This window comes from Muscardinus avellanarius (genome assembly GCF_963383645.1).
Source record: "Muscardinus avellanarius genome assembly, chromosome: 7".
NCBI classification, from domain to species: Eukaryota; Metazoa; Chordata; class Mammalia; order Rodentia; family Gliridae; genus Muscardinus; species Muscardinus avellanarius.
In genome coordinates, this window is record NC_137793.1 from 109,962,930 (window position 1) to 109,989,448 (window position 26,519).

Genomic DNA, 26,519 nt, shown 5'->3' on the forward strand with positions numbered 1-26,519 from the left:
AGTATGCTCCTGCCAGGTTGTCAAGTGCTGTGTTGTGGTGCAGCCAGGAGGCCCTCAACTGGCATCCTCTGACCACCAGAATCAAGAAGCAAAGAAAACTTCTTACTTTATAAAGAACCTAGCCTCCAGCATTTTGTGTAGCATCAGAAAGTGAACTCAGATATACTATAAGATACATGTGTCCAAGCGAGGGCCACAGGTTAGATTGCGTTCTCTGCAACTCTTGTTAGCACTAGTTACCTCTTCCTTACGGGAAACAGAATAGTAAATATATATACACCATCCTGAAATGTGCAATCGCCAGACCTCAAAATGGCACCAGGACGTAGCTGGTGGGAACACACACGCTCTTCCTGTTGGAACACCAGCCACCGTCTCATTGCCCAGGGCATTCCAGATGCATGGTTGAGCACATATGCATCTATTCTTGCTGAAGTCATAATCCCATTTCCAATGAGCCTTTTCCTTTTAATATTTGTATTTTAAAATTCTGAAGGGTACACTGTGGGAAACCCATAGCAGGTTTCAGAGAAGAAAAAAGGTTCTCTCCAGAGCCTGCTACAAACCTACCCATCTGCACACTTGTCATTCCCATATTTTAATGCAGTACAATTGGAATAAGGTGCACTTGGAAGAAAAATAATAGCATGATGAGACGTGAGCTTTACACACAATAGCACCTGTGGTAATTGGAAATTACACATTGCCAAGACCATTCATTCAGACTGGAGACATTTGCATATATTGATATGCAGCTATATCTCATGGTCGGTTAGCAGAACGGCAATCCCCAATATTTTTCTACAGTCATACTAATACAAACTAAAATTTTCTTTCACAGCTTCCCTAACAGGGAAATAAATAAAATAAATATTCTCAGAGTTCGATGTCCAGAACTCCATACTGTAATCTATTATTAGAAGGTAACTTGGCTTAAGTTATCACGGCAATAAAAAAGGATTATCAAAACAAATGCATAAAGTAAACAGAACAGGGGTGTTCAGCCTACTGGAAGAAAGTGAGTTATTTTCCTACACATAAAGCTGCTCAAACAGAACCATTTGCGTATAAACAATTGCTCTACTAACTAGAATGTATTCTTATTTGTGCTTCAAAGTGTACTCCACTGGAACTCTCCTTAGTAGCGGTTATGAGTTTTCATGATTTAAAATATCAGTGTGGTAGATGTGTTTGCTGTTCCCAGAGAGTAATGCCAAAATATATTAACTTGTATCCTTGAAAGTCATCAGTTCAGACCAAATGTACCCACTTCACTGACTAAGAGACAGATTCCTCAGTGGGCAAGGTGAGAGGTGAATCCATCAACCTAGTCCTGTCCTTAAAGAGCTCGCAGGCTTTTAGGGAAGGAGCCACGCCAACTCCTCCACATAAGAAGATTCTCAGCCTGAACTCTCACGCGATGCTGAGAGCCGGGACTCTCCAGAATATTCTGAGTGGATTGTGTCTACTTCTCTGTGCCCTCCCAAACATCTACCTGCCCACAATTTTCATAAACAGAGGAGTCTGGGTCTTCTAACACTCTGGAAATCGTACTACATATTGCAGAAGAAGAGACAAAAAAGGGAAAATAATTTGTCTTTATTTTCAAATCTATTTTTGGCAGGGTTCATTTCTCTTATTTCCTATTTATTTTTATATCTTTGTATTCTTCCATGACTTTACCTTATTACAAGATACCCATGTTCAAGAAACAAAATACAAAATGGCACATAGTCTTCTTCCTACTCTTACTGCCCAGCTGCAGATTCCTTCCATGCTATTTCTAGTTTTTTGTTTTGTTTTGTTTTGTTTTTTGGTGGTACTGGGGGTGGAACCCAGAGGCTTTCTACCTCCGGGCTATGCTCCCAGACCTATTTTTATATTTTATTTGGAAACAGGGTCTCACTAAGTTGCTGAGAGCCTCACTCAGTAGTTGAGGCTGGCTTTGAACCTGTGCGATCCTCCTGTCTCATCCTCCCAAGCGCAGGGATTACAAGCGTGCGCCAGCATGCCCGGCAAGAACTGGGCTATAATTTTTTTTTACGTGGTACTGGGGTTCCTGGATGCCCTTCTACTTCCGGGCTACACTCCCAGACCTATTTATATATATACTTTTTTTTTTAATTTGGAAACAGGGTCTCTTAAGCCAGCACGGCTGGCTTCGAACCTGCGCGATCCTCCTGTCTCTGCCTCCCAAGCGCGGGGATTACAAGCGAGCGCCACCACGCCCGGCTCTAGTTTGTTTTTGTATCACAGAGAGATATGCTAGGATATATATTAGTTTAGCTCTTTATATATAAATGTGATTTATATATAAGAGATATACTAGATGCTATATATAAATATACATACATATAAATAATGTAATACAGAGATATATAGATAAATACATAAAGATAATAGATACATAAATTATTAATTTTCTCATGTAAATTACAGAATGCTATCATTTCATTTTAGCTTATTGTTGTGTATCTGGTTTGTTTGATGTTCTTACTTTATTTTACTCCATAGTGTATCCTGGAGTTTGTTTATTTTACAGTATCTGGACACTGCATTGTCTTGAGTGCGTCACATTTCATAGCATGAGTGTGCCCTGACTTACCTAACCAGACTCATCTGTTATCCATAGCATGAGTGTGCCCTAACTTACCTAACCAGACTCATCTCGATGTATATTTCTGTTATTCTTAGTCCTTTTGTTACAACAAACAAAGCTCATGTAAAGTCATTGCACCCATGCAAATGTGCCCATAGAACACATCCTGAGAGTAGAATTAACAATGCCTATCTCATTGATTTAAAAATAAACTAGGGAAAGAACCTATGATTATGTTACCTCTGAGCTACACTCCAGCCCTACTTTATTTTTATTTTGAAACAGGGTCTCAGTAAGTTGCTGCGTGTCTTACTAAATCACTGAAGCTTAAAAACTATAATCCTCCTGTCTCAGCCTCCCGAATACCACTGATTTTTTAAACGTTGTACAATTCACTATTGAAATGATATCAAACTGGCAATTCTCCTTGATCCTTATACAAGTTGAGAAAGTTGGTTCTAGATTGCAAAATCTTTGAGAACAAGGAGTGTCTACGTCTACTCCTTATCGCTAGCTTACAGAAAGGTGGAAATTTATAAGTATTTGCCAGTCACTAAATATAACGTATCTTTAGGCTTTTCCTTCATCTCTAGTCCATGACGGTCACCAACTCCATTAAGACACCCCTTATCTATAAAGATAGGTGGATGCCATTAATTGAACTAACTATTGATCTCTGATGGAGGACTATTTATAAAATACTTTATATTTTTTTATTGTGGCTCTGGAGATTGAACCCAGAGTAATTCTACCTCCTAGCTACCCCCATCCCAAGTCCTTTTAAGTTTTTATTTTTAAACAAGGTCTCCCTAGGTTGCTGAGAATCTTTCTAAGTTGCTGAGGCTGGTCTCCAACCTGCAATCCTCCTCTCTCAGCCTCTCAAGTACTGGGATTGTCGGCACATGCCACTATGCCCAACTCTAAACACTTCTATTAGTGCACTACAATTTTACATTGTAGTAAGGTTCAGAGTGACACAAGTATGCGTGCACACAGAGCTTGGCTTTATGGGCACATCTGAGATATAATAGGGAACTGAGTCAGGAGGAAAAACACAAGTGTTAGCTAGCTCCTGGAACAGGTGAATTGGTCTTCTTATTTTCTGGAATACTTTTGGCAAATGGCAATCATGTATGTTACCTTTGGAAAGCCATAGAAAACAACTTCCTATCTTCTGTCCAGCTTTAACAAATCTTCACATTTTACTGCCTCTGCCTCCAGAGTATTAATCACTGCAGATTTAATTAATGTTCCCTATATGTTTATTTGCATTGTCATTTTCCCTCCTTCCTCCTTATTGGTAACAACTATTCCCAACTCACTCTTATGCTATCAGCAAGCAGCTTCTCAGATAAATTGATTGCCAGCAACTATGGGCCAAGGGTTTGTTTCAAGCTTTCCAAATGGAAAAGGCTCATGAGAAAACCAGATGAAAAATCTTCTCCTGCATGGGTCATATAAAACGTTTTAAAAAAAAAAGGGAAAATGAAGGAAGAATAAAATAGAATAAGGAAAAGGAAAGGAGGGAGGAAGGGAGAGAAGGAACAAATGGTGAAGGGTTGTTGGGATGGTCATAGGCTGGGTGAAGGCTGTGGCCTGGTTAGATTTCTCGTTAAAGGTCACAAGACTGATGGTTAGCCAACATTAAGATCTAATAGAAAGTTGCTCAATGATTGTTTATCAGAAATAGTTATTTGACAGTCGGGGCTGCTAATCACATCAGGCCATAAAGTCCTGACACGGTCCAGATTTGTGACAATTTCCTCATTGCTATATGTGCCGGGTCCTTAAATAAAACACAGCACTGTTTTCCATGCTTATCGGGGCCAGATAAATTTGCTTTTGCTCCCCCCCCAAGATTCTCTTGCCTACTAGTCCCTCTTGGGATTAGTAGACCGTAGAGGGAACAAATCCATGCTTAAAATAGATAAAAGGGAGACCTTTTATGCTTCATGTCTGAGTCTACACTGACCTCCAAGTGTCCCTTGGAGCTGTCATACACCATTGTACCACCAGGGGGCTCTCGGGGCAGAAGGGAAGGGAATGGAGTGAAACCACTGGGCAAGAGAGTGTGGCCCGGCTAGGTCATAGCGTGAGTGTGCGCTCTCGATCTCCCCCACCCCTCCCCCAGGGCATTCTACCTCTGAGTTACACTCCTAGCCCTATTTTTTATTCTTTATTTTGAAATAGGGTTTCACTAAGTTGCAAATAGCCTCACCAATTAGCTGAGGCTGGTCATGAATCTGAGATCCTCCTGTCTCAACCTCCCAAGTACTAGGATTACAAGCATGTACCACTATGCCCAGCTTGCTTCTCTCTTCTTTTTAATACTTTGATAATTATAATTATAATTATAATTATTATTATCATTATTATTAAACTACTAATTCCTTGGGGATGGGTTTGAGAAGACAAAGTCAGAAATTACAAATTTTTATTTGGCTGAGCCATTCTGTTGAAGAGCCAGGGGTCAGCAAGAGGCATTTCATGTTAAAGACTCTAAAAACGTATCCTGAATAGCTATGGGAAAGCCTCATTAAATTGGACTTCATGAATTCATAATTACAATAGTACTATTAAAGGGAAGAAAAGCGCTGGGCATGGTGGCGCACCTTGCCACCCTAGTACTTGGGAGGATTGCAGGTCCGCAGCCAACCTCAGCTACTTAGGGAGGCCCTATGCAACTTACTGAGACTCTGTTTCAAAATGAAAGAAAAAATAGGAACGGGGATATAGCTTGAAGGTAGAATGCCCTGGGTTCAATTTCCAGTACACATCAATCAATCAGTCAATAAAGAAAAGCATTGTCCAAGTTGTGAAAAAATATTTATGAAGCAAAATAATGAAATGTTATGATGGACCTCTTTGTACTTCAGAAGAAAACATTTTCATATACAATTTAGGAAAATTTACTTACATGCAGTTGTCACATTGTGTTAAAAAATCACTGTCAATATGAAATCAGTTTTCTGAAAGACCGTGACTTTGAAAGCTGAAACATTAATTTTCCTGTTTTAAGGTCACATGATATAATGAAACATTCTTGTGATATTGCAGGTAAAAACAATCATAAAACTCCAATCCGATGTGTATTTGGGGAATAAGAAAGGTTTTCTTTGGGAATGGCTTAGTGGAGGTCATCCTCTCTCCTGAGCTCCCTGGTATCATGCAGTCCCTGTTCTGAGTGACATAGGAAACAGCCATGCACCAGGGAGACAGCGGCAGGGATGGAGAGAAGAAGTCATCCCTGTGCTGAAAACACCTCGCAGCACCACAGGAAGTGGCATTAGCATGACCAACAGAAGAAAAATCAAAGAAAGGAAAAACAGGAATAAGATAACTACAAAGTGCTCCCTGCAAGTCATAGAAGAGCCTGTCCCATACCCTGAGCTCAGGGACCCCAGACCCTGTAAATCACAGGCCTCCCCAGAGAAAGGAGGCAGAAGTGGGCAGTGGCCACTGCGTCCAGGCATTGGAGGCATGGGCGATGGGCTTCAGCCCTGATGGAGCATTCAGTTCACAACTGCTGGGCCTCGCCGGCCCCACACCTTGGCTATAGCACCTAGGATGACCAAGGGACCCTTTTGTCTGGCAGTCACTCTTTCTGTGGAGAATTTCTCCCCACAGGGAGGAAGACACCATCACAGTGCCAAAGGAACACACAGTCTGTTAGAGAGTTTCAAAGCCTGACCTACTGTCTCCAGCAGCCGGTGTGCTTTTGAAACCTTTAAAACTCATGTATCTTCCTCCTCTTTCCCTGCTGAGTCTCACAAAAAAAAAAAAAAAAAATAGAAATTGCCTCTAAAGTCAGACGTATTCCAATAGGGAAGGCTGAATAGTGATTATTTCTCTCTCTTCCTAGTCTGGTTTGTAAAAAGAACAGAAAAAGAGGCAACTGATGTAGACATTTTCTACACACACACACACACACACACACACACACACACACGCAAACTCTACTAATATTTTTCTTTCTTATGGAGGTAGGTGGTGGTATCCTTACAGATATCAAGAGTATTTCCAGGGGTAAAATTTATATGAAAAGATTTGAAATCTTATTTTCATTTAAGAATTATAGGCTATAAACCATGCGAGATATTTCACATGTGTTATTTTTTAATTTTATAAGAATGCTGCAAGATAAATGACATTTCCCTCACTCTTGCAGGCGCACACAGGAGGCCCCAAGGCATAGGTCACGTGGTGCTTGAACCCAGGGGGAACTCATTCTTGCATGGCAGTTGCTTGAGCTATTTTTCATCAGAACTCCAAGCTGCCTAAGCTCTCAGAAAGTCTCCTTTTAATAAAAAGTATATTATTCTAGGAAGCAGACACCACTTACAAGAAAAGAAAGCTAATAGAATCCCCCAGAGATGAGCAAATAAACTCTGTAGATATCTAAAAGTATACGACATTGTTCTTTATAAACAAAACAAAAATAATAAAATTCTTTCAACATAAAAAAGCAGTACTATAGAAATAGATTTCTCTTAAATTTTTCTTTTAAATTCTATGCTGGGGGAAATAGAGAAATGGGGCGGTCTTTATGGTTGAATGACTTATTTTCTACTTGATAGGCAAACTAGCCCAAAAATACAATAGGGGGGCCGGGGGGGGGCTACAGAAGACTGGGTGATGCCGAGGGTACCATGCTGAACTTGAACTGAGTCAGAAACGCTAGTTATATTTAATTTCTTTTTCCATTTCTTACCAATTCTCAAATCTTGAAAAAAATCATCCAACAATATCTAATATGTATGTAACATAAAGATAAAACCTGCTTTCCTAGCTTATTGATTTGTGATGAGATTTGAATAAACTTATTATATATGTATGTATGTATATATAGCTTTGAAGCAATAAAGTGTTATCCAAATGTAAGCTATTTTTTATTGCAAAGAATAAGGTTATTGGAAGCAGAATAGAGAAAAGGATGGAATTTGATTCATTGCTCTACAATTTTGCCAGGTACAAGGCAGTTCGGAAAGTTTTCATGACAACGGCAAGCATCATTTTCTGAACAAATGAACCATGCTCTAAATAGGCGCGTTTGTACTTTAAAAATATTTATGTTACCAGCCTTCTGTAATCATCGCATTTCTCAAAGCCTTATGGTGGGATCACCCTGGGTGCCTGTTGAAGATATATATTCCAAGGCCTCTCCAGCCTTTCAAAGGGTGGAAGTTATGCTATTTCTCTTATATGATGTCAAGTGATCCTTGAGGATGCCGACATTTAAGGTTGAGTAGAACATGGAACAAGCTCTGAGACAGTTTGAGTTACAAGGTTTTCATGCAATGTGGAGTTTCATTGAATACAATTGCTTTGGCTGATGAGACAGTTTTTTTTTTGTTTTGTTTTGTTTTTTGCGGGTCTGGAGATGGAACCCAGGGGCATTCTATCTCTGAGCTACACCCTCTGCCCTATTTTTTTATTCTTTATTTTGAAACCAGGTCTCACTGAATTGCAGAGGGCCTCACTAAGTAGCTGAGGCTGTCCGCGAACCCCGATCCTCCGGTCTCAGCCTCCCGAATGCTGGGATTACAAGCGTGTGCTACCACGCCCAGCCATTTCTTCTTATTTATGAAAAAGTTAGTTTCACACCCTCACAAGCCACTGAGTGACACCAAAGGAGAGCACATGAGGTTACCTATGACTGTGCAGAGTCCCCCCTTAGAGGACCTGAGAGTAGCTAAGAACAATCATCTCACCGCATTTCCATTGCTCCCATTGACTTCTTTTTCTTATTTATATAATAAGATTTAATTCTCTAAATGCAGAACATCCTTGAAGGCTTCACTTATAAGCAATATCCCTGCAAATGAGAAGATGCAGGTGGGCGCACGTGAGAGGAGCCGCCTGCTTCAAGTATGTGGGAGGCTGAGACCGAAGACTGCAATCAGCCTCGCCAACTTAGCGGGAGCCTTTGCAACTTAGACCCTGTCTCAGAATAAAATATAAAATAGGACTGTGGATGCAGCTCAGAGAGAGAATGCCCCTGGCTGCAATCTCCAGTACCAAGAATGATAATAATAATTAATCATCATCATCATCATCATCATCATCATCATCATCATCATCATAATAGCTATGTCAGTCACAGAAAGAAAATGAAGGGTTATACCTTTTCTCTCATATGTGGAAACTAGGGAGTAATCGGGATACAAGAGGGATTTTAAATAATAGAGGAGAGACCCCAGTGGAGTGATAGAAGGGGTCAAGGGAAACGAAGAAGAATTAATGGAGGAGACACTTCCATTGATGATATGTACATATGTGAAGTTATCAATGCCATTCTCGGTATCCTGAGTGGGGAAGGGGATGGAACTGAGAGGGGCTCACCAACTGCTGTGTGCAGGCACATGCACGTCCCTATCACGCTGGACTGCATTATGACCTGAAGCTACAATGCACCAATGAAAGTATTATATATGTAAATAAAATAATAAAGTTATAAGATTTTCTCTTTGTCGTCTTAATTTGTTGAAATTCAAATAAGTATGTACTAAAAGTTTTAAAATGACTTTCATCAAAAAAGCAAGAGTGTTATGCTCCAAGGGAGTTAAATCCTACCCATATGTTGCTCATTTGATGCTCATGTTAGCCCACGGAGACAGGTGCTCTCCCATTTACCCAGGAGGAGAGCTGTGGAAGATACCAAAGTGAAGCGCCTCAGGCTACACAGTTGGTAAATAACAAAGATCCTGAGTAGAATAAGCTCAGTTTATAAAACATCCACTTCTTTTCAGTGTTTATGGTGTTTCTCTGATGTTATTGTCTCCACAGCATACCTGGACAATTTACATCCCAAACCAAGAGTTACTCAGGACTAGATCCTGATGGTCACAAATGCAGTAATACCAATGATGCCTGACACACTGTCTGGAAAGAAAATAGGTATTCTATATTTTCCTCTTGGGGTGGGCAACTTGACACGAAAAGAATCTGAGTCTACATAGGATTGAGAAGTTGCTGAACGGACCCAATTTGGGGGAAAAGTATACATTTATCTCTTAAGTACAAAACAGTGCCACCACAATGTCTTTGGTCATTCATTCAATGTTTATAAGATACCTACAAAGCCCCAGGCACTGGAAAAAGAATTAGGAATATGGACATGAATAAAGCACTATGAAATCATGGTAACAAAGTGGTGGTTCACCTACAGGGTGGTTGGAAAAGAGAGGCTTTAATAAAATAGAGTAAATGTTTTTCCAGTTTGGAAATGGCCACTCTCTGTAACTGGTATCTATACTGCCTTTATGAAGACAAATGAACTACTCTTTTCTGAAAGGCCACTTGAAAGGCAGCGCTGAAGAAAGTGCACTAGCTGAAGGCCTGACTCCGGCCTTAGAAACCCCGCACTGCACCCCGAGCTGTTCCCGTCCAGCGCCTTGGTAGGGGGATAGGGAAGTAGGTGCAGAGGAGCTCCCCAGAAGTTTGCATCCCCTAAGGAAAGAAAGGAAGGCTCCCACCTGCCCAAGCCTTTCTCCCTTTTGTTGCTAACAGAGAAAAGGAAATCTCTCACTACAGGGAGCTGAGTCCATGGGACCGGAAGAGGGAGCCTGTGCCATCAGGCTTACCATGGAATGTGAGGTGGAGCTTTCTCCAGAGGGCTTTGCTACCAACAACCACAGCTTAGGTAAACATTAACTGCAAACATGGGAGGGGAAGCTAGGCGAGGAGGCCCAGCATGGAAGACCTGGCTTCCTCTTCCCACTGTGAAGCCATCTTTGCTCTGCTCTCAAGCTTCTGGGACTCTCTATCTCCACGGGAAGAGTTCTCAGGAGGCTCAGAGTCCTGAGAAAGGCTTCCCCCTTTATCCTGTCCTCCCCGCCCCATCTATCCTCTCCTCACTAACTCACATACCATGGTTTCAGCCACATGGGATATTTGGTAGGCCTCTGAGAAGTCCCTCTGGATCAGAGTTCTAGACCCAGAGCAAAAGCTTTCTGTGGGTTTATCCTTCCCCAGCTCCCCCAGGATCCCGGGCAGAAGAGTTGTTGCCTCCGCACAGGTGTTCCCTCAGCAGGTCTGCCGTAACCAAGGCACTTCTCATGCTGCACCACCGTAAATATCTGGTGGCAGGGCCAGGTTCTAAGTGCCTTAAACAGAGGGGTTATCTTAGTCATCTCTCACCCCAGCACTCTGCAGTTTCATGGCACACAGTGAAGCTTGGATTAGCAGAATGTATAGGGTTATACTCTTCCTCATCTCTTGCCCCAAATCACACTTAGAATACTCTTTCCTGATCCTCCTGCTTTAACAGGAATCCCTGCCAATCCTAAAGCACAATTAGCAAGTGAAGAAAAGCAGAGAGTGGAGAATGATTTCTGAATGTGGTGTCTGCTTCCAGAATGCCTTTTTTCTTTTCTTTTCTTTCTTTCTTTCTTTCTTTTTTTTTTTTTTTTTGGTGATTCTATAGGAATAGGCTTGCAAAGATTTGGCCAAACAGTAATAAAGCAAATAAGCTCCCAGGTTTCTGAAATCACCTTCTCTCATTTTAAAAAGAAATAACAAATTTCTGACAAAATCTTCCCCACTTAGCTCTTTTTTTTCTTTTCTAATTTTTTATTGGTGCATTGTAGTCAAGCATATTAATGGGGTGCAAGATAGTGGAGGCATCCAAGCACACTCACCCAATCAGCCCCTACCCAATTCCTGCCCCATTCCCTCCCGCTTCCTCCTTCTCAGGTTTGGCTTAGTGATTGACCTTTTCTCTTTCTCTTTCATATATCCTTATCTTTTAAATGTGGACTGTCTCCCTCCCACAGCTCCCCTCCTTTTTCTACGCTGTTTTACCCTTGTCTCTAGGAATGGTCCACATGGCTGTTCATTTCAGGAATGCTTTGAAAGCCTTACAATGACTGCAGAAAACGCCCTGTCTTGTCAGTGGAGAATGGGAGAGTGGCTCAGCAGCCTTACATCTTTGGCACATGAAAATGTCCCTTTCCTCACCTGGACTCTGACAGGCTCCATCCAGTGCTCCAGAGTGTCGGCAGTGATGTTCTCTGGCAGCAGCACTGGGTCGCTAGGGGGGATTACACACACCGGGAAGCACAGGGCACCTGGGGAACACAGATTCACAGCAGAGACATAAGTTCCTTTATCTCAAGTCTTTTTCATTTTTCAGATAACAATTCTGATTTCCAAGAGCAAATTCTTTCTACATCATGGCTCATTGCATTGTGATAGTTATAGACAGGGCGGATATCCATCTACTGTGTACATGTATAGATACTTTTACACTAATTAAAAGAGCCACTATATACATTAAAAAACACTGCAGTCAGTTAACTCCCCTGGGTCCAAGAGCCTCCTATGCCTGGTTCAGTAGCCCCTTTTCCTTAACCGATCTCAAATTTTTTTTCATGATCCAGAAATTAAGAGATTGTATCCTCATCCAGCAGACCTCCAAATACCCATTCTAAGACTCCAGCTAGCCATACTCTATCTTGATTAGCCGATGCCTTTTAATTATATTTAATATGGTTTTTGCTTTTGTAGCCTCTTGGTAGTTTATAACTACAGTAATTACTACCTAAGATCTTAAATAGCTGGGGATGGAGGATGTCCCAGAACTTTTAAGATTGACCCAGAAAATATCCTATCAGTTGCTACACTGCAGATCACTAAATCTCTGGCCAAGAACCTATGTCATTAAAGAAGGAAGCAACGGAAAAACAGAAGCAGAGTTTTCTGGCCACGTGTTGGTCTCTCAAAGGAAAATCATGCTCTGTTCCCTTATATGTGGGGACTAAATGTCTCCTAAAATTCTATTCAAATGAAACATACTCTTGGGATTCTCAATTTTCTTTTCTATAAATCTGATAACCTCCAAGTTTCTTCTCAGCCATATAATTCTATGTGTTTTATTTTGTGGTACTGAGGACTGAATCAAGGGAATTATACCTGTAAGCTACACCTCTATCCCCCCCCCTTTTTTTGGAACAGGGTCTTGTTGGGTTTCTGAGTGTCTAGCTGTATTTCTGAGGCTGTTTTTGAGCCTCTGATCCTTCTGTCTTAGCCTCCCAAGTACTGGGATTACAGGCATGTACCACAATGCCCTGATATGTTTCTATATTTTCAGGTAACTTTAAGAATAATAAAAGTTTACATCATTCTTTAGGACTTTAGTAGATATGTTACTGTGTGATATTTTAATACAGAAATTAGAGGCTTCAAAGATAAAAGATTGGTCATGAAATATCACTTAAGGAATATACCAAACTCCTTAATAATACAAGCCTTACCACAGACATCATGGCGCATCTTTCCCTACCTCTGTTAAGATGGTAAAAGAAAACCCTTGCAAACAAATAAGGTTTCTAATTAAATTATACAAATTGGCACCATACGGGTTAAAATGCCCTATAAAATTACTTCTACAATTTAGAATTGAGGAGTAAATTCATGAGGTTTCCCACAAAACACAACTCTTTTTTTATGACCCTTTGAGCCAGCCAGGACAAAGTTGGGTCAACATCATTATAAGTCAGCTCTGGTGGACAAAGACCTTTAATTGCAATTACTTGAATTAAAAGCTGCCAATAGGCTCTGGAGCCTAGTGCTCCCTAGACAAAAGTGGCAGAGAGCAATACCAAGAAGGGCAATCTCAAATTACCCTTTTAAGAAACTCTCTTCTCCAATAACAATTACTGGGAGAATAGAAGCGCCCAGCACATGCCTGGATGTGGCTACACATCCCTTTTCCTCTTGGAACTACAATCCCTGTCATAAATCCATCCATTCTCAGCCCTGCAGCAGAGTGGGTAATATAACCAGATGGCTCAGCAAAGGTACCAACATCGTACACAGGCAGAAGAGGAAAACGAGCAAATTCGCCATGAATTTCATTTTTACTGAGGCAATGAAGAGCCAGTTTGCTTTCCATCCACAACTCAGAGAGAAGATTCAAAATCTATCCGGGCCCAATACAATGACAACTTCAACATCCTTTCCCATCCTTACCAATCCCATATCCCTGTTCACACTTGTATTCCACAAAATTCAGCTCCGAGGGGGGTGGTGGGCATTCTCCTTGCAGGTTGTCACACAACTTGAACTCCTGGGTCCACAGTCCCTCTTTAGTGCAGAGGATGGGAAGCTAGAACATCAAAGGCAGAGAGCATCTCCATCACTGTGTGGTTCACTTCACCCAGAGTAGAGGAATAGGGACAGGACTAAGTGGTAATGTGCTTCACCAGCTAGAACTTGAAATAAAAGACACTCTTGAAACAACAAGTTGTGTTGAAAATAGCAAATACAAAAATAAAAAGGAAAAAGAAGAGGATGAGAACGAGGAGGAGGAGAAGGAAACAAATGGAAAACAGACATAATTTTTCCATTAATAGAATTTATCAACGGCATATTCCCTTTGGAGAAAAAGATAGGATGAGCCATTAACTATATACCATGTGTTCTGAGCTACTTTGGGAACTTTTCCTCATGTACTGTTGTTTTGCATTGATTCATCTACATTCACACATGAATGCTATTTCAGACAATGTCAGTCATTTCTCAAGATGAGTATCATCCAGTGAAATCAATTAATCATTTTTCTAAAGGTGTGTTTTTGCCGTTCTACTGAAATGAAAACATCATTAGCTGCCTTTGTTCTGATTCCTCTCTCCATATGTGAGCTGGCTTGTGTAAAGTTTGGCTTCACACACCCAGTAATCACCACATATAAGCCATCTAGCACACAGAGAATAGAACTAAACAACAAAAGTCCAGGAAAATAAGATTTTAGAAATATAGCTAACTCCTTTCATGCAGCCAACTCCTTGGTTTCTTAATCAGCTGGCATAAATAGATGCGTTTGATTTCTCAGGGGGGTCTCGTGTTATGGAATATTCTTTTCCACATCTGCTCTGTAGTACTTACCTTGGAGTGCTGGACACTAGCTTAAAGGCATGTGCCAAAGGAGCAGAGTCACTGATCTTTGCCTATCAAGTCTGCTTGACTTCCTGTCTCATGTATGTGTGTGGTGCTTGAAAGAAACTCTGAAATAAAATTGATTTTAGTCACACAACCATGATAAGACTGTGGTTTTCATTTGAGACATCTTGTGCCAAAATCCTAGGGAGGATAATTGTCAAACAGCACTTTGAGCTTTGCTGAAGAATTTGTGTATCTGTTCAACACTCTGTTCTACTAAAAAAAAAAGTATATAAAATTAGTATTCCTGGCCAAATTAGATCAGTGGCTATGCATGAGAGGGGATTGCATTGCCAAACAAGGATCCTAGGACAGAACTGTTTGGAAGGTACCCAGGTATCCAGATCCCATCAGGTTTTTCTTCTTATTCCAGAAGAAGTTCCGAACTTGAGAGAGAATGTTCCCAAAACATGGTATCTTCAAAATTCCCTAGTGAATGATACCAGCACCTCCAGTCAGAATTACAACTTAGTATGACCCCATCTGCTGGGATTCTTTTAGATAACTCAACATGCTTGGCATGGCCATCAAGATTCGAGCACAAAACAAAGCTTGAAGAGCCGTCCTTACCCTTTCACTCTCCTGGTTACAGTTGAGCACACATTGGCTGTCCAGGTTGAAGCCATTGGTACATTCATACATGCCTTCGAAAACGGGAGAAGGGGGCGCACACACCACTGGGATGCAGCTGCCTTGCTCCCAGATCCCACCTTCCAGACACTGTATCTTCAGGAACTTGCTGATGAGACATAAGACAAAATGGCCCATCAGGCTCCCTCAAGAAGGGATGGAAAGGCTTAGGGTTCTTGTTAGTCAAAGGTCTCACAGCCCCAGTCCCATTTAAAGGTCCTTAAGCTAAAAATAGTAATGTTCATTTATTAACAGGTAGTTGGTGTTGTGTAATACTACTCGAAGTGTTACTTCCAAAAGAGCAGAATAAATGATAAATAATGCATTGCCTTTCAGGGTCCTTTGAGAGGCATATCCTGGAAGTCTCACATCTAAGTACATTAGCAAATGCCAGTAAGATGGAGTACAGAAAAGGCTACCAAAGACGTACTCAGGGTGTAACCAGGAGTGGACTGAGGCCTCGGTACTGATACAGCTGTGTAACCAATGAAGCAGCTGAAAGTTTTGGTTCTTCAGAGAAGAAAAGGTGCAGCAATGTGAGTACTGTTTTAAAACAGATTCATATAATCTTCTGAACAGTCCTCTCCTTCATAGGACTACAACTGCTTTGTTTGTTTACAACCCACTCTTCCTTGGAAAAGGCTCATACCTTTCCCCAGATTCTCAAAGCAGCTGTGACTGAGTCCGTGCCCTGGAAGGACTGCCGTTCCTCCTCATGCCCAGACATGGCCTCCAGCCACACAGGCTGTGTTTGAGGTGGATGGAAGTCAAAAGAATGAGGGTTCTGGTTACTGCAAATTCCATTCCATTCTCCTTCTGACTCACTGCAATTTGAAGGTGCTTTTCAGATTTGCTGTTTAAACATACCCACTTCTGACTCAGAACACTCTTGCTAACAAGCCTGTGGCCTAAGATATAAATAACCCCTTGGCCATTGACTCTCTCTACCACTGTAGCCTTAAATTGCCATTTTCTAGTGCTACGATACTCTTTTTAAATCAGCCCACCCCTCCATGTATGCTTTTAACTGAACACTTGCCCGGTGCACTACACCTTTGCTGACGTTAAATTTATCCCATTGGCTTATAAATGTACACGTGTCCAGGCTTTCCCCCTAGGTTAGAAGACTCCAGAAGTCAGAGGTTGTGTCTTTGGTTTTAATTCTCAGGAATTAAAATAATATCTGCCCTAGCCAGGCATGGTGGTGCACACTTGTAATCCCCACACTTGGGAGGCGGAGACAGGAGGATCGTGCAGGTTCGAAGCCAGCCCGCTGGCTTAAGAGACCCTGTTTCCAAATAAAATATAAAATAGGTCTGGGAGTGTAACCCGGAAGTAGAAGGATTCCATCCCCAGTACCACCACCGATAATCATCATCATCATCATCATCATCATCATCATCATCATCATCATCTTCCTTATTTTATGCTCTTAGCAAATACTTACTGAATGATCCTTGAGAGGAAATTGGCAGCACCAGGTAAAATTCAAGGCAGATCACTCAACAAAGGAACTATCATAACTCCTGACAAAATAGTGTTTTCCTTCCCATTTTATAGCTAAAATTGTACCTAGAGAGGTTCAATTCCAAGATTGCACATCAAAGAATGTGCTTGATTTCAAAGAATTTTAAAGACAGAGTCTTAATAGTTTAACATTTTGATAATATCTACTTACAAGCCAAGTATTTATTACCTTGATTTTAAGGAATAGTTTTGGATAGAAAAATGATATATGACCTGGATTCTCTATCATCATTGTCTATTTGGACATGTATCAACTACCTATTAATAATAAATATCATTGTGAGCTGTATTTCCAATGTTAGGGAAGACATCTATGTACCTTACTTATCTGAATTACCCCAAACCATGCTTAAGAGTAATGATTATAATCCACATTTTAGAGATGGAAACTGGAACACCTGCTCAAAGGACTCAGAGTAGGACATACACCTGTGTCTGCTCGATGACAAGGCCGTGCCGGATGGCCACTCTGATTACTAACAGTATCTCCAGCCTGGCAAACATCCCTGACATCTTTAATATCAATATATATTCAAGAGTGTGAAAAAATAAGATCTATTTAATTGTTTTGCACGGAATATTAAATCACATGTAAGAAAAGACACCATTCTTATATAAAGCTTGAGGAATTTTTTACAGGTGAATGAATGCAGCTGGGTAACCACTGCTCAGATCAATACAAGAGTATTTTCAGTCCCTCAAAATTCCCCCTTGTGTTCCTTCCCAGTAAAATCCCCCAACTCCCACCAAATACAGAATTATGCAGTATGCCATTTGACAGCAGAGGTTAATTTTGCTTGTTCTTGAACTTCTTGCAAATGAAATAGCACACTATGCATTCTTTATTATAAGGCTTCTTTCCCTCAAGAAAGATGCCATTTAAAAATGTCTTCTCGAATGTATTTCTAATGAAAGGTTTGCAATTCTTTTCACTGTATAAGACTTTCTTTTGTCCTTCTCCTAAGCTGGATATTTTTATCCTCCTTCATACTACAGAATTGAAATCCTCCCAGGGACTCTCCCCTTTCTACCACCTCCTGCAGATGAAATCCTTCCCCTACCTCTGTTGAATTGACATCCCCCAGCTGGAGAGAGCAGACAGTGCCCCTGATACCAGGGGAGAGGCAGGGTTGTAAAAACCTTGCATGTCAGCGTGGTTATAAAGGAAAACCCTTGCTTGGCCAAGACGATAATATTTTTACTTCATGTGATATTTTTCTCTGAATTTGTTGGAACACTTCAACCATGGAAATAGTCCTTCCTTTTCTTGCCCAGAGTGAGGAACCATTCAAGAATGCAGATTTCACGTATCTCCTTGCCAGTTTAATAACCTCAGGGGTGAGGGCAGATGGATTGAGGGAGAATGGATTGGGCAGAGTGTGTTTGGGTGTTTGGGGTTGTACTCAGACAACAGGATATGCTCTACACTGCAAGCCACCAGCAACGCAGGGAGAGAGACTGCTACCTGGTGGCGAGAGAAGTCCCACAGTCCACACAGAGATGGGTCCCTGGAATGGAGAGATGACACCTCAGCAGAAGTAAGAAGAGGCTGGGGAGTGTGTGGATTTCCCTAGGAGACTCCTTCCTCATTCTTTCTTCTCCCTTGTAGAGAAGATGGTTGTCAGCAGCCTTCCCTGCAGGGCCTTTTCACAGCCTGTACATCTCTCTCCATCAGATGATGCTCTTTAGGCCCCACACTCAGACTTCTTCCAAAGCATACAATCGGTTCCTCACAGTCCAATAGCAATGTCTGGCTCATTCCTTCCCATAGCTACAGCTTCTAACTTATGCCTCTGACTTGAGATCCAGGGTATGGGTCTTGGCACTTCATTCTGGCCATTTTATTCCCAAAGAGATGATGACTGTGTCCTGGATTATCCCCAGTTCTAGGAAATTTGGTTTCCATGTAAGAATGCTAAAGAAGACTAAAGCCTAAACATGCCATCTACCCTGCTGGTTTCAGTCACTTAGTGCCACGGAGTGAATGTTTGTGCCACGGAGTGAATGTTTGTGCCACACCCAAGGTGAGCCCCAAGGGGATAGTATGAGAATCAGGTCCTTTCTGGGGGTTAAGTCATAAGGATGACCCCTCATGATGGGACTAGTTCTATTAGAAGTACACACACTGACCTGTCCTCTGTATACTGCACAGGAGGACACAGAGACAACAAGGACTTCTGAAAACCAAGAAGAGTGTGGACAGATCCCCACAGCTTGGCCTTTTAAACATCTAGAACTGCAGGGAATAAATGCTGCTTGCTGAAGCCATGGAGTCTGTGGCACTCTTGGAGTAGCCTGGATTGATCAGGATCTGACAGTGGCGCTACTTGGGTCCCCAGCAGTGCTACAGCTGCTTCTGGGTTGCTTCTAATTTGGTGATGTTGAGGACTAACCTCTGGTTCTTTTAAAAGAGCTGGATTTGGTGGCATAGAACTGTAATCCCATTACTGAGAAAGCTAAGACAGGAGGCTCTCAGGTTCAAGGCCAACCTCAGAAATTTAGTAAGGTTGTTTAAAAAAAAAATAGTCCTGGGAGTATAACTCAGGGGTAGAATGTCTCTAGGGCCAATTCCTAGTTCTACCCCCTCAAAAAAAAATCATTAGTGAAATTTTGGTTTATTCACAATGATCCAATGTCTTTTGATAATTTATATAAATTGAGTTAAGAGACTCGTGGAAGTCATGAAGTGAAGGACTTAGTATTTTAGAGAACAATACTGGAATGTGCATAGACTAGGCCAAAACATTCAGACAGCCTTACCAGGACAGAGATCCCCGGGATTCTTTGATTGTCCATCCACTGTCCCTTTCAAGTGACACATTCTCTATCCCAGTGGATAAAGAACACAGCAATATTTCATTTTATGGGCAGGATAACTGCACATTCATAACCAAGTAGGCGAGTTTCCCAATGTCACAGAGCAAGCAAGGCATTGGCAAAAACAAGAATGGATTTTAAAGTTTTCAAGTTGCAATAAAAACACCCAACGAGACCAGTGGTTTCAAAATTAAATTTCTTGATCACTTCCATCAGAATCATGTGGATGGTATTTTTAAAACCTAGATCGACAAACCTACTGAGCTAAGTCACCTGGAGCTGGCCTAGGACTCTATTTTCAAACTTGACAGCGGTTGTCTAGGGGTGTCAGCTGGATCATCTTGTTTCTGACGTCCTACATACTCTGTAAGATCGTTCTCCGGGTGATGAGGAGTTGGGGTTTGGGTGAGCTTTGCATTTTCCCCTCTGACCTCTCCAGACAGGTCACCATGATTTCCAAATGAGAAGGTGCTTTTACCAGTTTCCAGGCCTCGTGGTATCCACCTAGTGCTGAAAATCCAGCTGTGCTCTCTCTGCTTCTTACATCATTGCCAAAAATAAAGATCTCGTAATCAAAACTTGGCTGCAAGCGTGATTGATGTTGCTTGGAGGCACACATGAGGCTGCCCCATCCTTCTCTATCACGACTAAAGGGTTTTCAAAAGCAGTATTTATTTTCCATTGGAGAAAATAAAAGTGCAATTTGTTGAGTCCAAGAGAGTGATCATGTCTTTGCCAATCAAGGCTGTCTGCTGCCTCCAATAGGTAATTCCTCATGAATAATAACAATAACAGAAAAAATAGAATATTGAAAATTAAGTACCAATCATTTCACAGAAGAATACATATCTATATAATTTTGTGCTTATAATGTGGTAGGGACTTTGTTGGTTTTTTATTGTTTATTTACTTACTTGTTTGTTTATTGTAAAGGTTGATTCTAGAGGCATTCTACCTATGAAATATGCCCCCAGCTCTAGTTTATATTTTTATATTTTGAGACAGGGTCTCTCTAAGTTTCTGAAGGTCTTGTTAAATTGCTGAGGCTGAAGAACCTGCCATTCTCCTGTCTCAGACACTCAAGTACTAGAATTGCAGAATATGTCACCAGGGTGATCGAGACTATTATCAAGAGTTCTTGATTTTCATGTACCCTCCATATCAATCATCTCTTGCATAGTAAATGACACTGCCATCTACCCTGTTGCTCAAACTTGACACTTAGGAAACAGCCCCATTCCACTCTTCTTAACTTTATCTTCCCACAGTCCCAGCTGATCTCATGCAATCTATCAGCAATTCCTATCATTTTCAACTCTGAAATATTTCTGCAATTTGTCCCAATAGCTCTACATCTCCATAGTCAACAAATGCTAGAATGAGCTACTATCTCTCACTTTCCAAAGGAACACCCTGGCTCTTCTCTGGATCCCTTCCCACCCAGGCTTCACACACCAGTTGGAGGGAATGCCCATAACACTACATAAAAAGATGGTATTATTTACCTGTGCAGAACATTGCAAATGCAAGAAAAATAAAATCCAAACTTCCAGTGTTAGCCTAGGAGGCCTGCATCATATGACCCCACTTTCTCTGATCTCATTCAATACCATATTCACTTTTTTTAATGCCCTTCACACATATTGGACTTAGAATCCCAATTAGAATCCACCATCTTTCCTGCCAGAGGAACTGGGAGCCTTTTCCTCTGCTTGTGTGACTTCTCTTTTTGTTATTATCCTGACCAGATCCTTCTCTTTCTTCTTATCTAAGAACATTTTTGACACCCCAGAGCATCCTCATTTTAATCCTATAACTTTTTAAAATCAGAGCATCTTTATTCTTTTCCAAGAACACATACTCTGTCATTATTCTTTTTATTGGTTTTACTTGTTTATTGCCCATTTCCTCTGACTGAAATATAAGCTTGGTGACCTTATTTAATATGACATCCTCAGTACTCAGCACAATGCCTGGTACATCATGAGTCCCAATACGTTTTGGTTCAGTAAATGTAGGAATGTTGATTTTATAGAAGAAGTAAGGGTCAGAAAACTCAAAGAACTTGCCGGGAGCTCCAAAAATGGTCAATGTACCATGATGAATCACATCAATGCCTATGTCATGGTATGGGAGTATTAGTACTCCAGGAAATAGAGCGTAACATAAATGATCCCCCTTACTTAGTGCATTGTGCAGCTATCCTGCCCTGAAATGGGCACGTGAGGGCAGCAAATTGCATCATCTCTGCCACACAGATTAGAAAGCAGGAATAGGAATTGGTTAAGTGTTTTTCCTGACACAAGGCCATTGTGAACTGCAACTCAGTAGTCCCTTTACTCAGAACAGGATTTGGTTCCTTACTAGTCACAGTGTGGTACCCAGAGCAAAAATACTGGCACTATCTGGGAGCTGGTTAGAAATGAATCATAGTGTATGCCAGACATGGTAGCACATGCCTGTCACCCAAGAACTTAGGAGACTGAGACAGGAAGATTGCAGGTTTGAGGTTAGCCTTAGCAACTTAACAAAGCCTTGTTTTTTAAAAAAGAAAATAAGCCAAGCGTGGTAGTGCACGCTTGTAATCCCAGCATTCAGGAGATGGAGACCAGAGGATTGTGGTTCACGGACAGCATCAGCTATTTACTTAGTGAGACCCTTCACAACTTAGTGAGACAGTTTCAAAAAATATAAAGACTAAAAAAATAGACCCGGGTGTAGCTCAGAGGTAGAATGCCTCTGGGTTCCATCACCAGTACTGCAAAAAAAAAAAAAAAAAAAAGTACTGGGGGTGTAGCTCAAAGATAGAATGGTCCTGTGTTCAATCCCCGGTACCCTCCAAAAAACACACATAAATAGAAATAAATCATAAATCATATCATCCCACCCAGATCAACTCAAGCACAACTGGCATTTCAAGAAGTTCCCCTAAGTGATTCCTGTGCATGTTAAGGTTTGAGATGTGCTGTGCTGATCTGGACCTTCTTAAATGACACAGTCCTCTACCCCACCCCAAATAGAAAATCAGCACTCCCAAACTCCATGCCAGTTTTCCTCTTAACAAACTGCAGGCCTGGTTTCTCAAGCCAATATCCTAACAGGGGCGCAGCGGCCTTCAGACCTGACGAGTCTACAGCTGAGTACAGTCATCAGCTGTCTCTAAAGTCAGGCCTCCAGATGCTGCGCCCCAGCCCTTTCTACCCAACAAGAATAGTATCATCAGGACCATCCAATCAGAGACTGACTTTGGCTTTTTCCTTTTTTTTTTTTTAATGCTAACTTAAGAAAACAGCAACACCCCACACAGAGCTCTTCTGCCTTGTTCCATGGAGCCCCTCTGTCAGAATAAACAATATGTCACTCCTGAAAGTATGAGCATTTTTCTCTTTCTACATCCCACTCCTAATATCTGTTTTTGAACTTTATGCTGCTAAGTCACAGGTCTCCAAATTGCCGGGAGCCATACCACCTTCCCCCTCCGTCTGAGCACCTAAACCCACAGGTAGGTCCCTTCTCCATCTTCTACTACCAGTGCCCCCTCCCAGCCTCGCTCTTCCAACCACCCTTACTTTATGTCTTCCTGGTCCTTTCTACAAATGGCTGAGAGTGTTTATCCTAGCAAACATGCTCAGAGTTACTTCCTTAACTGAAAACAACCTGAGGTTTCTCCAATGCATGGGATGTAACCCTAAACATACACAAAGGTCATTACAATTATTCCTCACAGTAATAATATCAATTCCTAGAGTTGCATGTTTGAGGACCTGGAGATTTCACCAAAAGGCAGTCATGAACTGGAGCTAGTATTTAATAGGACCCCATGGCCTTCACCATCCTTCACCAATCACCTGTCCATTCGCATATTCTTCTGCAATTATCATTGAGCACCTAGTGTATGCCTGTTTATTATATTAGGTTTTGTAGTTGTGAAAAACAAATATAAATGCTGTAATAGTACCAGAATATTACTAGTCTTACACAGAGTAAATCTCCAACACTGTATGGAAAAGTGAAGGTATGAAGAAACTGTTTGAGGGAGACTTGTTAGGTAGAGGAGGAGAAGGCCATCCCAGGCAGAAGGCACAGTGCATGTTATGAGCCCAGAGGGCACAAAAGGTCATGCACATTGAATCCATGGTCAAGTAAATGAAGAAACGCATGCATTCTCTCTCTCTCTCTCTCTCTCTCTCTCTCTCTCTCTCTCTCTCTCTCTCTCTCTCTCTCTCCTTTCCTCCTTCCCTTCCCCTCCTATAGTGGGGCAGAGTCCACTCAGGATGTGTATGTGTGGGGGCGGGGTGGGGTGCTGGCTGGAGTCTGAGAGGATAAAATTTCTGCAGAAAAGGGCAAACAATAAGTTCATTTTCTGCGAAAAGTTTTTTCATTTGTGAGAAATACTTTTGCTCTCTTCAAAGTTTTAGCACAACTTTTCAGTACAATGTACATGGTACACATTCACAAACATATCAAAGTTAATCACTAAGCCAAGCACGAGAAGGAGAGAAGGGGAAGGAAATGGGGAGGGAATTGGGAAAGGGCTAAATGAGTGATGTGTGCATGTATGCCCCTACCACGTTGTACCCATTAAGATGTATGACTATAATGCACCAATACAAACAGTTCCTCCAGGGATTACGACTCACAGGTTGAGGGACTGAAGGCACTCATAGGCACATACACATACGTGCCCCTCACCTGAAAAATAACCAATCAGCTACCACCTGGCCCCTGTTGCTCTGTTAGAAAGCAGAGATGTTTGTGTGGCCCCTTTTCCAGGAGCCACAGCAATTATTAAGACCTGACTCCATGAAGGAATTATCAGAGCATCCTGCATCTTGTCTTGGATGTACACAGTTATGTTCTCCTGACATCACAGCCCTCAAAGTGAGCTGAAAGCCAAAGGCCAATTCTCCTTGCCCCAAGAGAAAGTGTCAGAAGTCTTAGTGGCCTTCAGTAGGCTTTTAGTGACTGAACGGGGTGATTCTTACCAAGTGTGGTAGAGTGGCCAAAGTAAAATGTTATAGAGTCAGAGGACCAGAGCTAGAACTGCAGCCCTGGCTCCTACTGCATCTCTAACTTGGAATAAAATACTTGGCCTGTCTTGTCCTCTGTTTTCCCATCTAAAAAATGGAGGTAATCAGACATTCTCCCAAGTCAGCACTGGAAGATCATGTCCGTTAGTGTACTTGAAGCATGCGGTACAATGCACTCCCACCCCTGTCCTCTATTAGTGCCATAAGTATAGGATGTTGCCATTCTACTCAATATTTCCACCCTACTTAATTTTTCAGATTTATTTCCCCCAAGAATCCCTCAAGAGACAGATCCTGAACCCGTTAGGTCTGGCCTGACTCCATCATTAGAGAGCAAGTCTAGGTTGCCAACACAAGGCTCACTCTCTAGGCCGAAGAAAGGGTTAGCAGAGCCTTTGATACAGGTGGGGAAGGAAAGAGATAAGAATGAGCATCAGGGCATGAAGAAGTTAAGAGGTGAAGAAAGTCCTACTGGCTCACTTATGACAAGTAAGCTCTTCAGAAGATTAGCTATTGTCTTAAAATTCAGATTTATAGAGAAGTTAGCAGTCATAAAACACAGAGTTGTATGATACGACGCTCCCTGGCTTACAGTGAAGGTCACAGGGAAATTCCTGAGTGCAGCAAGCACTGTGTGTGAAATAAGGGCCTGTGTGCCAGTCACTAGCCCCGTAATGTCGGCAGCAGCTAGCTGGCCTGTACCCCCGTGTGTACTGGAATGGCCAAAACTCAGAACAGAGACACAGTCACTTTGAAGCCAGAAGGAGCTGTAATGAATTAACTTAAAGCCCACATTATCCTACAATGGCAAGAGAATTGAAGACTCCCAGGATAAACTTAGAATGTACTTACTGTAAACACTAATTATAAAGCCAGACAACATCTTAATGGAAAGAAAACAAAATTCTATTTCTTACAGATGCTGAGTGTACATAGAGATTATAGTGCTTTCCTTACTCGGCATGCCATAGAGAGCACATGTGTAGAGATGTATAATGATTTAGCACCTATTCCTTTACCTGTGTATGCAATGTTATGGCACAGGGCTTAAAATTAGGTAGATTATTATAGCATTTTTTGTTTTTTTTTTTTTACTTTTTTATTTTTTGTGGTGCTGGGGATTGAACCCAGGGGCATTCTACCTCTGAGTTATACTCCAGCACAATTTTTTGGTTTTGAAACACAGTCTCACTAAGTTGTAGAAGGCCTTACTAAGTAGCTGAGGCTGTCCACGAACTCAGATCCTCTGGTCTCAGCCTCCCAAGTACTGGGATTACAAGCATGGGCCACCACGCCTGGCTATTACAACAATCTTTAAAAGATATAAATCAATCCAGGACATTAAAGAAGTTTTAGTACTGCCTCCCTGCACACTTGCAGTTCCCTAGCCACGTTTCCTCCACCCCTTCCTCTAGTAGGATAAGAACAATGGAACCACAGAGCTTTAAGCTATTGTTCAGAAGTACGAAAAACCCTTAAAAGCCAGGTAAGCTCTCCAGGACTTGTCCTGGCCCTTACCCTTCCAGACCAGACGGACTCTCTTGTCCACTATAATGTTTGCAGTGTGTCCATCTCCATTTTGTTATTTATTTCCACTTCTTTCCTACACTCTTCCTTCTTCTTGTTGTGGTCCACTTGAAGTCATCATCATACCTGGATAACTCATGGAGCTGACAGTGGTATGATATGAACATACAGAGAGGAATCTGATGAGGGCAGCAAAGTAAGTGCATTTGTAAATATTTGATGAAAATTTCTGTCTTGAGGTGTTTATGTGTGTGTGTGTGTGTGTGTGTGTGTGTGTGTGTGTGTGTGTGTTGGTACTGGGGATTGAACCCAGGAGTGTTCTACCTCTGAGCTACAACCATAGCCCTATTTTATTTTAAAGAGAAGTTTCACTAAGTGACTGAGGGCCTCACTAAGTTGCTGGCCTTGAACCTGTAATCCTTCTGTCAGCCTTCCAAGTTCAGGGATTA

The 26,519-nt window shown here is 41.6% G+C and overlaps 1 protein-coding gene across 1 annotated transcript in view; it reads right to left on the reverse strand.

Annotated features, from left to right (window-relative positions):
- PAPPA2 (pappalysin 2) overlaps positions 1–26,519 on the reverse strand; it is a gene marked incomplete at both ends in the record, with an annotated part of 252,769 nt that overhangs the window by 37,864 nt on the left and 188,386 nt on the right. Inside the window, 3 exons of the mRNA XM_080698352.1 lie at positions 11,558–11,667; positions 13,571–13,706; positions 15,110–15,278. Coding sequence (XP_080554478.1) covers positions 11,558–11,667; positions 13,571–13,706; positions 15,110–15,278 — 415 coding nt within the window. The remainder of the gene's footprint in view (positions 1–11,557; positions 11,668–13,570; positions 13,707–15,109; positions 15,279–26,519) is intronic.